Below are 18,646 nucleotides of genomic sequence, written 5' to 3' on the forward strand. Positions count from 1 at the left end.
TGACCTAAATGTAATCATAAGAAAACATTTAAAAAAATCGAGTTTGAAAAACAACCCTCAATGCCATGAAATACAAAGAAAGACCCAAGGTCCATTCCAGGTTAAAGGTGTCTAAACAGATATGATAACAGAATGTAAGATTTCTGTAAAGTATTGTATTTTCATTTGCTATGAGGAACATAAATGGAATAATGCATAAAATCTCAATAAAGTCTCCAGATTAGAAAATACTATTATATCAGTGTTAATTTTCTGAGGTTGATTTTACTGGAGGTCTGTGACAGAGTTCCCTGGTTATAGGAAATACACTCTAATGAAGCGTTTAGGAGTAGAGAGGCATAATCTCTACAATTTACTCTTAAACAGGTTCAGAAAAAAAATAGATAAGTGAATAAAGCAAATGCAGTAAAATGATAGCAACTGGCTAGTCTGGGTGAAGCATATCAATGAACACTTTATACTATTCTTGCACCTTTTCTGTAAGTGATTTTTTAAAAAATTTTGAGTAAGCCTCTAAGGTAATCCACAAGCAATTTAACTATCTAACAAGACAAAATTGCACACCCTTTAAACAAAGATAGCAAAATCTAGACACTCAACAGTACAATATTCACAATATCCAGCCTCCAATAGAAAACTGCCAGATATACAAAGATGCAGGAAAATGTGGCCCAAATCAGAAGATTCAGTCAGTACTAATTACAGAGATGATGTAATTAGTAGATAGGGATTTCAAAACAGCTATGGCAAAAATAAAAACAGCTCATGGATATAAAGAAAGCATGAATATAAAGAAGAGAGAGATGGAAGATATCAAAGTAACCAAGCAAAACTTCTAAAACTAAAAACCACAATATCTGAAATAAGAAATGTACTGAATGGTGTTTAACCACAGAGTAAACACTGCACAAGGAAATATTAGTGAAATTTTAAGACATCAATAGAGACTATCCAAAGTGAATCATAAAACAAAATAAAAAAGACTTAAAGTAGAGAAATTAATGTCTAACATAAAAGTAATAGAAATCCCAGAAAGAGGGTGCACAAAAAATTTTTTGAAGAAATAATGGCCAACTTTTTCCCCCAAGTTTTATGAAAATTATAAGCCTACGTATTCAAAAATCTCAATGACCCCCAAGCAGGATAAACATAAAGAAAACCAACCTCACCAAAGCACATCATAATAAAATCCTAAAAATCAGTTATAAAGACAAATTTTGTAAAGCAAAAGATACATTACATTCAAATGAAAAAGATAAGAATATTTTCAGACTCATAGGCAGAAATAATATATACCAGAAAACAATGTAATAACAAACAAAGGGACAGGTTGGTAAAGGGTACAAAACAATATTGATAATCTGATTAAATGTAACTGGTCTAATTCTTCCAATTAAAAGGGCAAGACTGCCATACTGAACTTAAAAGAAAAACAGCAATATCCAACTATATTTTCTCTACAATGGGTACATTTTAATATACCACTAGCTTAAAAGTAAAAGGATGGGAAACTATAATATAAAAACACTAACAATCATAAACTGGAGTAATTATATTCATATGGGACAATGTAGACTTTGAGGTAAGCAATATTACCAGAAATAAAGAGAGGTCTTTCATAATATTAAAAGGGTCAATTTATCAAGAAGATATAATCCTAAACATCTAGGCATCGATTTCAAAGCTTCAAAATGCAGGCAGCAAAAACTGACAACAGTGAAAGGATAAATAGACAAAGCCACAATCACACTTGAATATTTGACACTCTACTCTCAGTAATCAATAGAACAAGTAAAAAGAAACCAGGAGAAATCTAGAAGACTTGAATAACACCAGCAGCTAACTTGACCTAATTGACAGTTACATAACACTTACCCAACAAAAGCAAAAATACACATTATTTTCAAGTGCACAAAAAACAAGCATCAAGATAATCCATACTCTGGCCCATAAAACAAATCTCAATCAATTTGAAATGATTCAGAGTATACAGGACACGTTCTCTGATGACAACAGAAATAAAAAATTAGTAACAAAAGATATCTGGAAAAGCACCTACATGTTTGTGACATTTAAAAACACGATTCTAAACAGCCCATGAGTCATAACGGAAAGTAGAATCTAATTAGACTAAAAAATAATGAAAACACAACATATTAAAATGTGGGGAATGTATTTTAAGCAGAGCTAGGAGAGAAACATAGAGCTTTAAGGCTGTATTTTAAAAAAGGAAAGGCTAAAATCAACTACCTTAAGAAGCTGTAAGAGAAAGAGAAAATTAAACCCAAACTAAATAGCAGAAGGAAAATATTAAGTACTATCGCAGAAATCAGTGAAATAAAAAACTGATAATAGAGAAGAATAAAACAAAAAGCTGGTTCTTTGAAAATATCAATAAAATTTTATTAATGAACTCTCATAAAGAAAAAAGGAGAGAAGGTTTAAATTACCAATATCCAGAATGAAATAAGGAATGTCTGTTTGGATCCTAGCAATGTTAAGGAAAGTAAAAGAATATTTTGATTGACTTTATGTCCATAAGTTTAACAACTTATACGAAATATATAAACCCCTTGAAAGACATGAATTATCAAAAGCAACAGAAGATGAAACAAAAAACCCAAATAACCCTGTATCTAATTTAAAACTTTCCCACAAGAAAAATTATCATTTCAGATAATTTTAAAGGTAAATTATATCACATATTTAAGGAAGAAATAATACCAATCCTATGAAGTATTTCAGGAAATAGTGGAGAAGGATCATTTCCTAGTTCAGTTTGTGAGACCAGGAAAACCTTGAAACCAAAACCAGGCAAAGACCTCATAAGAAAACTACAGACCAATAACCCTGTTGAACAAAGCTGTCAAAGTCACTGACAAAATGTTAGCAAATCTAATTCAACAGTGTATAAAAACGACATATGACCAAGTGGGGTTTACCCAAAGAATGCAAAGTTTCTTTAACATTTGAAAGTCAAAGTAATTCATCATGTTAACAAAATAAATGAGAAAAAAACATAAGACTATCTCAATACATGCAGAAAAAGCATTGCGGAAATTAAGTATCCATGTATGATTAAAACTCTTAGCAAACAAGCAATAGAAGGAAGCTTCCTCAACCTAATAGAGGGCATCTATGAAAATCCTACAGCTAACATCATACTCCATGATGAAAGACTCAAACTTTCCCCCTAACATCAAGAACAAGGCAGAGATGCTGCTCTCACCACTTTAATCTAACAATTTACTTGAAGTCCTGGCCAGTGTAAGTATGGTGATTATGAAGAAACAAATAAACAAATAATAAAAAGCATACTGATTGAAAACAAACAAAAACTGACTTTATTTGTAGAAAACATGATTATGTTCATAGAAAATCTTAAGTAATTCCAAAAAGCTGAAAACAAATGGATTTAACAATGTCCTGGGATACAAAAGGAATACACAAAAGTTAGTTGTATTTCCACATACTAATAACAAATGAAAGATAGGTTTAAAATTACCATTTACAATAACATCAGAAGTTGCAGAATACTTAGGCATAAATTTACAGAACATGTGCAATATATGTACACTGAAAAATACAAAATGCTGCTGAGAGAAATTGTAAAAATTTAAATTAATGGGGACATAGGCCACATTCATGTCTTGAAAGCCTCAATATTGTTAAGGTGACGATTCTCCCCAAATTGATCTATAGATTCAATGCAATCCAACCAAACTACCAGCAGACTTTTTTGCAGAAATTGATAAACCAGTTTAAGTGGTGTATAGATATGGATAAAACCTAGAACAATAAGAATAATTCCAAAGAAGAAGAAAAAAGTTGAAGATCTTACACCATCGAATCTCAAGACTTGCTATAAAGTTACTGTTATCATCACAGATAGGTATAGAACTACAGAACAGAGTTCATAAATAGAACTACTGAAATAAAGTCAACTGATTTTCTACAAATATGCCAAAGTAATTCAATGGAAAATGACAGTCTTTTAAACAAATGGTGCTGAACAACCGGATATCCAGATGGAACAAAAATGAACCTCTACTCTAACCTCAAACCATACATAAAATTAACTCTAAATGGATCATAAATATAAACATAAAAACTAAAACTATAGTAAAACTTCTAGATAAAAACAGATATAAAATCATTACTATCCGGGAGTAGGCAAAAATTACTTAGGGCAAGAAAAGTACTAACTACGTAAGAGAAATAAGGATAAACTGGATCTAAGTAAAATTTAAAAGATCTACTCTTCAAAATACACTGTGAAGAAAATGAAAAGGTACAGCCCAGCCTAAGTGAAAATATTTGCAATACATATATCTGACAAAGGTTTATTTATCCAGAATAGACAAAGAACACTTATAACCTAATTATGAAAATTTTTTAAATGGGCAAAGAATTTGAAAATGCTTCCATGAATGACCAAAAGCACATAAAAAAAAAGGTGCCTAGTATTATTAATCATTGGGAAATATAAATTTAAATCACAATAAAATATCACTATATATCCAATAGAATGGCTTAAAAAAATACTGACAATACCAAATATTGACAAAGACTGGAGTAACTGGAGTTCACACACATTGTAGATAGGAATGAAAAATGGCCCAATCAGTTAGGAAAACAGTTTGGCAGTGTCTTATCAAGTTAAATGATCATTTACCTTCAAAGTGATCCAGCAATTTCATTCCTCAGTATTTACCCAAGAGCAATGATAATGCTTGTCTACATAAAGACTTGTACATGAACATTCATAGCAACTTTATTTATAATAACCAAACACTGGATACAACCTGAATTCCTATCAACAGGTAAATCAATAGGCAAATTGCATTGTCAACATAAGGGAATATTACTTAGCAATAAACATGAATTAATTACTGACATACACAACAACATGAGTGAATCTCAAAAAAAAATTACATGAAAAAAAGCCAGGCACAAAAGAGTGTCTACTGTATGATTCTATTTACATGAAATTCTAAGAAAGATATAACTAATACATAATGATGAAAAACAGATCTATCATTGCTTAGGCTGGATGGGGGCTGTGAATATTGACTGCCAAGAGGCATAAGGGCATTCTTGGGGGGGGGGTGATTGTGGCAGTGGTTACTTGGGCATATTCATTTGTCAAAACTTACCAAGCTATACATTTAAAAGTGTGCTTTTATTAAATGTAAATTATATCTTTGAGCTTTAAAAATAAAATATATCTATATATACTTATCTTAAATGTCCAGAAAGATAACACTCAAAATTATAAAACAGTAGTATTTCAAAGGTGATATTCAAGATATTTAACAATTGGGAATTATAAGTAGCACAATCAGTCAGAAATAACGGTGGGCATAGCAACTGGTACAGCCAACCCAGGTCAATGAGATGTGCATTAGCACAGGAAAACAATATTTATCAATAGATGGTGGGGTTATTGATGCTGAATCATATTTTCTTTTTGCTTATTCATATTTTCTTTTTGCTTATTCATATTTTCTAATTTTCTCTCTGTATTTCAATTGGCACTTTTAAATAAGAGGAAAAAAATCTATTTTTAATTATAAAAAAGAAAAATGGTACCCTGTTGATAACACATTTCATGCCGTTGTAAAATCTAATGGGTCTCAAAACCCTAATGGAACTTTTAAATAATAGATATGAGAAATGGTATACTAAAACAGCATTGAATTAGAAGTTAAAAATGGATAATGCCATAAAAATATTTCTCATCTACTACAAAGAAAATAGTGAGATATATTTTTAAACTATTTTACCATTTTAATATTTCAAAATGCCCTCCCTTTGCTCCCTATTCCAACTAGATCTCTATACAATTGATCATGTTGAAGGGAAAGAGTATCTTTCTTCCAATTGTCCAGGCTCTGAAATGCTACTCAACTCTCAATTCATGACATAGTATTTTCTGATGGGTATATTGGCCTAGCTCAGACATCAGAATCTGGTTGAGTGAGCCAGGAAATCAAACCATAATTATCAACCCTGGATAAATTTTTATAGCAAAATTACAGCCCATGACAAGGAGAGCAGCTGCCATCTCCTCCAAGTATGACTACTTCCATCTCCATGGCTTATCACAGCAACAAACTTTTGCTCTGAGCAATTTCTTCAGAGGTAAGCACAATAAAAGTCTGGCTGTAAGAGCAGTTGCTGAGAAGCTCTGATCAGCAAATAATGACCCAGGAGTCCCCTTTATCATGTCTCTCTATCGACAGAGAAACCATACCAGCTCCCCATCAGCCCAGTCAAGAGGAAATGGCTGTTTTAGCAACATGACTCCTTTCTGAGACGCTCAAAACCCCAGGGTAAAATGGTGTTACTCTACAACCCCCTAATGTTGCTTTACAATGCAGCTCAGATTTGTGATTTTAAAAGCACGTTAGCCCACTGTGAGTTCACAGTTATCTTTAATGATGTGCAAATCTCAGTATTTTTAATAGTTCACTTTTGTACTGTGGCTATGGTGGCAACACCTCCACCTAAATAATTGTCGCTTAGAATACCTGGGCTGTCGGGCTGTGCAGGGAATGAGAGGCAGCAGCAGTATCTCCCACCTTTTCTGGCCTTAATTCACTCCTCCTCCATTTGAACATAAGCATATTGAGCTTATGGAGCTGCTGTGTTAACTCCCAGAGCCCACACGATCTTGGCTCGACGGGCCTCTGTCAGCAGCAGAGGCTGACCACCCTTCTCTGCTACATGGAGAGAAACAAGAAGAAGATGGCAGCTAACCACGGAAGACCTAGAATTGCCATTACATTGCATAACTGAAGAAAAAGAGGCTGGAGGAATAACTCTCCCAGACATCAGATAATACTACAGAGCTACAGTCATCAAGACAGCATGGTATTGGTAGAAAAACAGACATGGATCAATGGAACAGAATAGAGAGCCCAGAAATGAACCTAAAAACTTTTGGTCAACTAATCTTCGACAAAGGAGGCAAGAATATACAATGGCATAAAGACAGTCTCTTCAGCAAATGGTGTTGGGAAAACTGGACAGCAGCATGTAAAGCAATGAAGCTAGAACACTCCCTTATACCATACACAAAAATAAACTCAGAATGGGTCAAAGACCTAAACATAAGACAAGATACAATAAACCTCCTAGAAGAAAATATAGGCAAAACATTATCTGACATACATCTCAAAAATGCTCTCCTAGGGCAGTCTACCCAAGCAATAGAAATAAAAGCAAGAATAAACAAATGGGACCTAATTAAACTTACAAGCTTCTGCACAGCAAAGGAAACCATAAGTAAAACAAAACGACAACCTACGGAATGGGAGAAAATTTTTGCAAATGAAACCGACAAAGGCTTGATCTCCAGAATAAATAAGCAGCTCTTCCAACTTAATAAGAAAAAAACAAACAACCTAATCCAAAAATGGGCAGAAGACCTAAACAAGCAATTCTTTAAGGAAGAAGTACAAATGATCAATAGGCACATAAAAATTCTCAATATCACTAATTATCAGAGAAATGCAAATCAAAACTACAATGAGGTATCACCTCACACCAGTCAGAATGGCCATCGTTCAAAAGTCCACAAATGACAAATGCTGGAGAGGCTGTGGAGAAAAGGGAACCCTCCTACACTGCTGGTGGGAATGCCACTTTGGAAAATAGTATGGCGATTCCTCAAAAGACTAGGAATAGACTTACCATATGACCCAGGAATCCTGCTCCTGGGCATATATCCAGAAGAAACCCTACTTCAAAATGACACATGCACCCCAATGTTCACAGCAGCACTATTTACAAGAGCCAAGACATGGAAACAGCCTAAATGTCCATCAACAGATGACTGGATAAAGAAGAAGTGGTATATTTATACAATGGAATAGTATTCAGCCATAAAAACCAACAACATAATGCCATTTGCAGCAACATGGGTGTTCCTGGAGAATGTCATTCTAAGTGAAGTAAGCCAGAAAGATAAAGAAAAACACCGTATGAGCTGGCTCATATGCGGAATCTAAAAAAAAAAAACAACATAAATACCAAACAGAAACAGACTCATACACATAGAATACAAACTTGTGGTTGCCAGAGGGATGGGGGGGTGGGAAGGCACAGACTGGGATTTCAAAATGTAGAATAGATAAACAAGATTGTACTGTGTAGCACAGGCAAATATATACAGGATCTTGTGGTGGCTCACATTGAAAGAGAATGTGACAATGAATGAATGTATGTTCATGTATAACTGAAAAATTGTGCTCTACAATGGAATTTGACACAACATTGTAAAATGACTATAACTCAATTAAAAAAAAAAAAGTTAAAAAAAAAAAAAGAAGAAGATGGCAGCTAGAGGCCACCAGCATCATTCCCTCTGGAAGCTCTGACTTCTGAAGGTGAGAAATCTGTTCTCAGATCACAATGATAAGAAAAATATACAGAAGTTTTCATGAGTTCCCCTGTATGGCATTTCTGCAAAGTACTCAATTATCAATTATATTAGCAAATCTAGCTTCATCCAGATATTTTAGTGTCATTCATCCTGTAAATGCTGTAAATGAGGATCAGAATCACCTTTATAGTTGATATAATAAAGTATTAGGTAATAATGTTTATTCTCCAATTTCAAAACATATCTCTTACATCATAATAATAATGGCAGATGTTTATTGAACAATTACTATGTGCTGACATTGTTCTAAGCATATACATGTGAATCCATTTAATCTTCAAAACAACTCAGTTGTTATGATGAGCCAGGATTTGAACCTGGCATCTGTCTCTAGAGTGTTTGCTGTCCTGGGAGGAATCAAGAATCCCAGATCCCATTTCCCTAGAGAAGTGAACTTCTTATAAAGTCACCCAAGGACTCAGAAGGAAGTTGGCTATGGCTCTACTTCAAAATGGCCTTGAATGGATGGGAAACCCTCCAGTGCCGTGCCTGTGTCATAACTGCCTCGCCTTACCTTACCTGTAAAAGCCTTTCGTCTAAACAGAATATGGTCAGCTCTGAGGGTTGATATCATCAGTGATTTTCAAAAATGGAAATGGCCCCACTGTGATTCTTTAAAGTGTTCTCAGCAAATTTTCTCCAGCATGTAACCATCACCTCCCGTATGGTACACAGATTGCTGATGATCACACCTCACCCGAGGGTCACCAGCTACACTGGAGGTTGATTTCCATCTGCAGTTCTTGACTGGTATCATGGGGGAGAAGCAATAAAGGATAACAGTGCCTGACTCAGTTCCCCCAGCCCATAACCACTTTCCCTTCCAACAGTCAGCAACTGCCATCTCCTTGTCTGACAGCTGCTTTGCCTACAGGCAGGGCAGACCAGAAGGACCCTTCCACAGTAGTCCTTGACCAATGACTAGAAGCATAGGGGATATAAATATCCCAACTCCCTCACCCCTGATGGGGACAACTCTTGAGATGTGATTACATTGTTTCCAGAGCTCCCTGCAAGGTCCAGCCAAAGACTCCCCACCATGGAACTTGACATGACACTGTACCTTGGCTTGGTATCCTTCTCTTCTCTGTCCTATTTCCCCACTCTTAGTGTGTTTCCTGGGGTCACTTCATAATAAATCTCTTTCATTGCTATCATTGCCTTGGGTCTGCTTCTGGTGGTGAACTGAGATGAACAGCAAATCACACAGAAGACCCCTCTGAAATCCTCTCTCTGTATAATCTGAACAAACGTCTTGGGGTCATTAAGTCTCCTGCTCCTCCCAATGAGAACCTTAGTCCTGTAGCACAAATGGAATAATCTACTTACATCCTCCTTGCCTATCCCTGAGCTACTTCTCAATTATTTTAAAAAATTACGGAGGTCAAGTTATTGTGAGAAAGATGGCCAGGGTGTCCCACATAATGTTACTGAATGAACATTCTAAAGGAGGGAACTTTGAAATGATGCCCACACAATTGTGGCATCAACAAAAAGAAAATACAATGGATTCGGTGGCTCAAAATGTTGGCCTGCAGCCTGGAAGTCATACAGATCCCTATCCTGTTATCCGAGTGTGAGGTCTAGAAAAAATAGACCTTCAGAGGACACCAGCCCAAAGCCTTCACTTTATAGTTTGGGTTCCTCTGAATCAAACCCTTCTGTTAACCATTTCTCAGAGTAGTTTTAAACTTTAATTACATACTCTACCAAAGCAAAGATCAAAATCTCTACAAAGGTTCTTTTTATTTTTTATGATGAAGTATTTATTAGTACGTCTCTTTGGAATAGATTTTCATACCCCAGGCCTGAAAAGAAATTCCACATAGAAATCAACTCTAAAAACACTTTTTAAAAAATACTTAAGAGTATGTCCTTCATTCTCATCTCATCAGTGACTTGTTAATGAGAAATAATTAAAATAGATTCTTACGAATAAGAATGCACTGTGTTTCAAAAATATGCCTTTAAATATAAATCCTAAGCACCAATGTCTATAATAGAGAAACTGGGTTCCAAAGTTTCATCCATACGGAGTATCTAGATGTGGTGCATTTCAAATCAATCAACATGGTGGTAACCAAAGATCTGCTTCATGCAATGGGTCAGCCTAATTTGAACAGATACAATTACATTCTGTTAATATCCATGTGGACTAAGTAGAACTTCATCATTCTTACATGTACATGACTGTAACAGTTCTGCATTTCTTTCCATCCTGGAATCTAAGCATTGATTTCCCATAAAGGTCTGTGATCCAAGAGATTTCAAAGAGATTCCTCCAAAATGTTTCAGAGCAAATTTCATGACCTGGTCAGCTGGACCCAGGTAGCAGCTTCAAGTTAGGACTTCATCTTGGATGACTTGCTGAGGGGAAACCCACCCCCTGTAAAACGAGGGCCGGTTGGTTTGGCCATTGAGAAGGTGTCATCCATGGATATTCTGTCCTTGTTTCTGTAAGAGAGGAGGTGAAAGTTAACTTCCTTACCATCTTTTTTCTCTTCTAAGATTGGTGTTAAATTCCTAGGGTGAGTGAGCCACTGAAAACTGGTTTGATCAAAGCTTCCAGTTTTAGACAAGGTGGTTGTTTAAATCTAATTAGAGGTTTGCTGATAACACATAGAATTAGGGAGAGACACAATTAAATGTGCCTTCGTAATGCTGATCTAAACACAGACAGAAGGCCTCATTATAACTCAAGCGCTATGTACTGGAGGCTCCTGACTTGTAATCATATTCCTGTTTTATAAAACATTTGTTTAGTTCCAAAGATCAGTCAGAAGAATCTTTCTCTTGGCTCAATTATAATGACTAATTCATCATTTATCAACTTTTATATTCCAACGTTTCCATGGAAACTTATAAATATTTACTACACACACACACACACACACACACACACACACACAAAGGTACCTTCATCAAACTTGGACATTAATAAAATACAAATTTTCCTACAACTTTAGATAAGCAGCAGTTATTATTAGAAATAGTTTAAGATCCAAAAAGTTGGGTAAGATAAATAAGATAACACATTTGGCAATGGATAAAGGAAGTTCTACCTTAAAATCTACACTGTATTTTCCACATGGATCTTCTTTAAACACACACACACACACACATTCAGGTTTCTTGCAGAGGCACATTAAATTTATACAAATTATCTATTGTATAACTAGGAGACTTATGGAAAACATCTTTAGAATTCCTTTTTAAAAATTAAAATTAAGCACATGACTAAGACTAAAACCAATCAGATCTGACAACTACAAATGATTTACCTTAAGGGAGAGAATTCTACCTTTTGCAGAAGAATCTGACTGGTACTGCAGACTCTAGACCAGCCAGGGGGTCCAGAGTAGGGGAGTTAGGGGCAGGTGGGTGGGGGTGCAGGTCAGGACAGGAGCATGATAAACTCAGTGTTTGAGAGAAATGAAGGCAAAAAGGTCAAAATGATATGAGTTGCTAAAGAGCATGTGTGAGGAGAATATCCACAGAGATTATTCTAAATTATTCCATATGGAAAGATCCTGTAGAGGACTGGTTTATCAATCCAGCTGTCTCTTAGCCGAATTGATTTCCTTATTATAAAAACCCACCCTCCATAAATAGGACAAAAGCTTCAGCCTTGAGTGGATCCAGCAAAGAAGATTCCTCCAAGTGCTTTGACAACTTGTCTACCTCCTGACTGTTGTTCGATGCAGGCACCCCCCCACCTCACTCCCCCCACCCTTGCCTTCTCTTGCCTTAAGTAACCTAAATCTTGCTTTCTGGAGGAACTTAAGCTTAATGCTTCTGGCCTGATCTAAGCTGACTAATGGGAATAATGTCTCCTTTATATGATCTTTTTAATGTATTTATAGACCATCCTAATGACTCCCTTCAGCCTTCTTCCTTCCAGTCTAAACCATCTCAGCACTTTTGTTCTTGCCCTGGTATATTCTCCTTCAGCTCCTTAATCTTTTTTTTTGCTCTTCTCCTATGAACTCATATCCCTCTGTCTCCCTCCAGTTTATGGATCCCCAGCTAAATGGAACCATTGATGACACCCCAGCCAGGTCAGAGTGGCTACAAGGAAAGAGAATTCAAGGTAAAGGCAGAGGTTCTGGAGCAGCACAGCGCTATCATATACAACTACCCCCGAGGGTGGAGAAGCTCTAACGGCCAGGCTGCCCAGGGTGGCGTCCACTCACAAGTGGGTCCTAAGTAAGTGAAATATGACTCCTGAAACTAAGGAACTGAATTTTGAATTTGGTTTCACTGTAATTCATTTTCATTTAAATAGCCACAAGCAGCGTACCACAGCGGAGGCAGGGGTGGGGCAGCACAATTCTAGTGACCTAGAGCCATTGGGAAGAGCCAAGGCAACAGAGGGGTGTTGCTCTGTTGGACAGCATGCTCTCTGTGTCCAAAAAACCGTGTTTTGGGAGGTGGGGGGAATCAATAAGGTCAAAGGAAACGAGACCAAACCCCAGGGCCAAGGCAGGGAAGTTAATTAGCCCTAGAAAGATAATTAACTGTCTAGCCAAGCCAGCTGTCTGTAACTGTAAATTAGACCACTGGTCTCCAAAATGGAGTGCGTGAACTCTGGAAGATGTGTAGGATCACCCATTAGCAAGTGGAAAGCCAAGATTAAGAGATTCTATATTTCATCTTTAAAAATTTAAAATCTTGCTTTACTAATAATTACCCACAAAGTGACACCTCTATATAATTTACAAATTTAAATATACTGGAGGTAAAAAAAAAGATTCCAAAGAAAATTTGTTTTAAAAACTATACGAATATATATGAGGGGGAGCTGCAAGTTCAGAAATGTTTTCCTGATATGAGTGCACACTCAGAAAGCTTGAAGGCCACAGAGCTAGACGCCGGCCTTATGTGGAAACTAGCCATGCTGACATTTGATAAGCACAACCTTGGTCCTGAAATAAACTACAGTGTTTCCACTCACTCCAACATTCATTTAATTCACATAATATCGGCGGTTCTCAAACATCAGTGTGCATGGAAATCACTGAGGAGCAATTAAACTGAAGATTTCTGAGTCCTATCCAGAATCTGCTGCATCCAAATATCTGGAAATGGGGCCTGGGAACCTTCATGTTCAATAAATAAATCTCACCAGTGATTCTGAATCAGATAGCTGCTGGACCCACACATTAAGTAAGACCCACCTAAATGAGCTACCATTTTTAGCAGTATTTTAGTCTACCAGAGAACTGGCATCTAAATGTGGAATGGAGGATTATTCTGATTTACAAGAAAAGGAGATTTTCACTGGCCAATGAATTCACATCCAGCTACTTTAAATAGCTGTTTGCCACTAATGAATCATAGGCAGATGCATTTAAACCCTCCACCATATCCTTGAAATGCTCCTACGGATGAGGTACCAAACTTGACTTTCAACTCATAATGTGAGCCACCACGGAATTAACAAGATAATTTGGGCAATGCCAAGCAGCCAAGGTTCAAACCTACTGATTCATCTGGACCCACTCTCTCACCCTGGGATTAGGCAAATGATGATAACATAGTAAGGAGAACATGTACTCTTCAACATGTAGGCATCTTGAAACCTAAAATGTTCACCTGACATCTGCATTATCATCTCCAAGAAGAATGAAAGCTCTTGTCAGTGCCCCTCAGCAGACACTGAAGTCAGGTACTAGATATAGAAAGGGTTCAGAGATAGTTTATCTAAAACGTAGGTGAAAATCATTCATGAACTGCACGTAATTATAGTGGTCCAGCTGTGTTATTAGAAAAAACAGCTTTACCAAACCCAGACCCCTTAGCAAAATTAACTGTGGCTTGAAATGTGAGTACATTTTAGCCCCCACATGGCTAACTGTGAACCTCCTTTGCTGACACAGTTATGGCATGCTGATCTCCAAACCATGAGAACAGTGTTGGGGGAAATCACAACAGGTTTCCTCTGCTCCACGTGAGGTCCACCAGGGAGCAGATATTAATGGATCCCTGTCAGGGCCCTAAGGAGGGGTCTCAGTATCAGATGAGACACCTGTCTTGCTTTGATACCAACCCGTTGATTGACCTGTGCAGTGTCATTTGTTCACCCCGTGACTTCGTTTATTGCATTGAGGTCTGCAACTCTGTCCGCAGTTCTTTCTTTATCAGTAGGTAATAGGCAAAACAAAATTAGAAGAACATTTGACTAATTCTTACTTCTGAATGTATTCTTTACGTTTCTGAGCAAGGTATTTCTTCTTTAAGTTCAGCAGATCGCTGGTAAGTTTCTCGATCTCATACTTATATTCTTGGCTCTGTGATTCATACATATTCAGTTCAGAAGACAAAACCTAACGGGACAAATAAAGTCGCATTAACAGAAGATACACAGTGAGACAATGTCTTTTTCTGAAAAAAATCTTTTCAATCTGCTGCCACTTACCTCAGTGAGGCCAGAGATACAAAACCATGCCCAGGTTCAACAGTTAATCCGCACCCTTCTACCAGTTCAATGTCTGTATCTGGGTAAAAATCCAACAGAGGTCTGAAGACTCATAATCCAGTGACAAACTTAATGAAACCTCATTCCCCTCCTTACAAGAAGAACTATCAGGCACATTCAAACAGGCTCACAGTGGATGGTGTAATGTGTTTCAAGAATATTGTGAATAGAAACAGAAAAACTCCCAGCATACAGTATAAAATTGCTTTGAAAGCCTTTTTGTTTTTAAGCATTCAGAAAAGTTATCACTAGGGAGTGTGATTCATCTTAGGATTATTGTAAAAATTATTCAGAATCATCCTGCCGCCACCACCACTAAGTAGGCATTTAATTTCTGTGTTTTCCAAAGTGGTTGTTCTGCTGAGTGTCCATCACCTCTTCACTGTGCCCTTTGGGACTATTCACAGATTCTCTCTTTACCCCAGCACTGGGACGCCTACCTCTAAAAAGTGGGGGGGCTATGACATGTGCATGGGAGAGTGACGTGTGTGTGAGGGGCTGTAATAGGAAGCCTGATTATCTGCTTCTTCCACTGTTGTGCTCAGTATATGCTACTGGTTTCAGGCTGGACAAGAAAAGAGGGAAGTTACTCATCTGAACAGATGTGTAAAGCACACCAAAGCGAGGAGCTCCCCCGACAAAAACCAAAGGGAGAAAACGAAGGCTATTGTTCTAAGAGGCATGCAGTGGACTCGATTTGCTTTTCCTCTAGCTCCTAATTTTTTGAAAAATTGCATGGAAGGAGGATCTTTATCTTTTGAGTGCTCATCTGCTTCTGAACTCTTTCCCATTCATTGCTGTGACAAGGATTCTGATTATGTTAACATGAGCTGAAGAAGATGATTGTCCTGTTGGGAGAAAACCCGTCTCAAAAGTTAAACTCTTAGGAACAAAGACCTTGCATCCGAACCTAATGCGGAATTTCTTAAAAGAGTCCAGATAATGAGGACAAACTAGTGGACAGACTCAGTACCACCCACCTGTGAATCTCTTCTCCCAGGGGTCACATTTCATTCAGAGAAAAAAATCCAGATATCCTGAGATAAAGGGTTAAAGTCACAAAAGGCTCCTCTGAACCGCTGACTACAGTCCAGTGCTAAGCACAGCTACCTGACAGCAGTGCAAAGACAGACATGTGCTGTTCTAATCCACGCCGACCCATGGGAAAAGAAGTTTTTATTTTGTTTGATACGTTCAATTGTTTAAAGGGTTGAAAATAATCAAAAGATTATGCCTCCTGCAAAACTCAAATTATGCCTCAGGATACTCATGTGAAATGAACGCTTAGAGTGATAAGCTAGAAATTAATGCTCTCATTAGACTTCTGTTTCACCTGCCTTTTTTTAAGAAAAAAGATCGATTTTACAACATTTTATTTGTGAAAGGATTAGTACTATATTAGTAGCATGGCATCTATGTTACTCCAGGCAGAAAGGCAATGATTATTACCATCACTGCTCAGGTAAGTGCCAGAATTCAGCTGGCATGTGCTCTGTGTGTGTGTGTGTGTAAGCCCTTCCTAATACATCAAGAATATCTAAGTACTCTCTTAGGAGGTAAAGCTGAAAATATAATGAGAAAACTTTTAAAAGGCACATGTAATAGTAAAACATTCTATCTCCCCACCTGCTGTTCTTATGTCACTTAGAAGGGAATTTATGCTAACAGGATCCTAAAATAATTTAATTCATCTTTCATGGCTACTTATTTGAGAGATGGTCATGAAGTAAGGCCGTTGGGGACCGGGGAGTTGGCTTCAGTGGGCAATGGTGTTAAAATATTTCCTCTGTTCTTCTCCACCATCCAAATTCTCTAAATCGTCTTGCAATAATCCGTACAAACCCTATCTCCCAAATTTCCATTCCGTTGCCAATATCCTCTCCCCAACTCTTTCTCCACTTGCTCATCTCCCCTTTTTTGGGAAGAGAAGTGTGGCATCTATCAGTCCAGGAGCAGAGGGGTAGCTTTGAGGCTTGCCCTGCTCCTCCTAGGCCTGGAGGAGTGAAAAGGCTGGCCTCAGTGGAATACGGTATTTGGGAGGCTGGCTCCTTGTGCCGAAGCAGTGGACTTGTCCAGGGGTGCTCCCCAGGCGCAGCCGTCCCTCAGCCCTGAAAGAGCAGAGGCTAGCACTTACTTTAAGCTGCTTGGTCTTCTCCCGCAGCGTGTGGCGGTAGATCTGCAGCTGCTCTGCAGCCTCAGGCCCAGGCTGCCGGGCTAGGATGTGCTTTAGTTCCACATATAGCTTCTCCTTTTCCTGGTGGAGAGCATAACCACAAGTGGAGATAAACAGCCCCATCAAGACAAGGAAAGTGCCTTTGATAGTATGCTTAGGATGACTTGGGATCACCGTAAGTTACTTCTCAGCTCTACGCTGATCACACTTACCTGTAGGTTCAGTCCACTGTGCATCGAGCCACATAAGGACTGGTAGCAGCCTTGCAACCCCCAGGCTGTGTGGCCAATCACACAGGAAGCCTACTTTACCCTCTAGTGGACTCGTGGCCATTGTATGAGGAATGTCCTCCCAGCCAACCTGGCCAGCAACCTGCCCCACCTACCAGCACACCCACACAGCAGTCAGCTTTACCACAACAGAAGAATATACCAGGCCTCAGACGGGGCACTCCTAGAGCATATAGCTCTGGTGACCAGAGGGGAGTATGCTGCTGGGCCCCAAAAGATACAAGACAACTTCCCCAAGATCGGAAAATGTAACTGACATACCTAACATATAGAAATAAACACAGAGAATTGGGCAAAAAGAGGACACAGAGGAATATATTGCAAATGAAGGAACAAGACATAACCTCAGAAAAAATAATGAAAGGAAGTAGAGATAAGCAATCTACCCCACAAAGAGCTCAAGGTAATGATCATAAAGATGCTCACTGAACTCAGAAGAATGGAGGAACACAGTGAGAATTTCAACAGAGTTAGAAAATATAAAGAAGAACCAGATACAGCTAAAGAATACAATAACTGAAATAAAAAATGCACTAGAGGGAATCAACAGTAGATTAGATGATACAGATGAACAGATCAGCAATCTGGAAGACAGGTTAGTGGAAATCACCAAAGCTGAATGGAAAAAAGAATTTTTAAAAAATGAGGACAGTTTAAGAGAACTCTGGGATAACATCAAGCATACTAACATTTGCATTATAGGAGTCCCAGAAGAAGAGAGCGATAGAGAGAAAGGGGCAGAGAACTTATTTGAAGACATAATAACTGAAAACTTCCTTAACCTTGGAAAGAAAACAGATATCCAGGTCCAGAAAGCAAAGAGAGTGTCAAACGGAATCAACCCAAAGAGGACCAAAGAACAAAGCTGGAGATATTATGCTCCCTGATTTCAAACTATGCTACAAAACTGAAGCAATCAAAACAATATGGTACTAGCACATAAATCAATGAGGCAGAATAGAGAGCCCAGAATAAGCCCGTGTTTATAAGGTCAATTAATCAACAATAAAGGAGGCAAGAATATACAGTGGGAAAAAGACAGCTGGGATAAATGGTTCTGGAGAAACTGGACAGACACACGCAAAAGAATCTCACACCTTATACAAAAGTAAACTCAAAATGGATTAAAGACTTAAATGTAAGACCTGAAGCTATAAAAACTCCTAAAAGAAAACGTGGCCAATGTGCTCTTTGACATCGGTCTCAGCAATATCTTCTTGGATCTGTCTCCTCAGGCCAGGGAAACAAAAGCAAAA

The 18,646-nt window shown here is 37.8% G+C and overlaps 1 protein-coding gene across 1 annotated transcript in view; it reads right to left on the reverse strand.

Moving 5' to 3' along the window:
- Window positions 1-3,429: 3,429 nt before the first annotated feature.
- CFAP58 (cilia and flagella associated protein 58) overlaps window positions 3,430-18,646 on the reverse strand; it is a 98,352-nt gene continuing 83,135 nt past the window's right edge. The window contains exons 16-18 of the mRNA XM_010971277.3: window positions 17,062-17,181; window positions 14,642-14,775; window positions 3,430-10,903 (exon numbers count right to left, since the gene is read on the reverse strand). Of these exons, the coding sequence (XP_010969579.3) occupies window positions 10,792-10,903; window positions 14,642-14,775; window positions 17,062-17,181 (366 nt within the window). The 3' untranslated portion in view covers window positions 3,430-10,791. The remainder of the gene's footprint in view (window positions 10,904-14,641; window positions 14,776-17,061; window positions 17,182-18,646) is intronic.

Source organism: Camelus bactrianus, chromosome 11, assembly GCF_048773025.1.
Source record: "Camelus bactrianus isolate YW-2024 breed Bactrian camel chromosome 11, ASM4877302v1, whole genome shotgun sequence".
Taxonomy (NCBI): Eukaryota; Metazoa; Chordata; class Mammalia; order Artiodactyla; family Camelidae; genus Camelus; species Camelus bactrianus.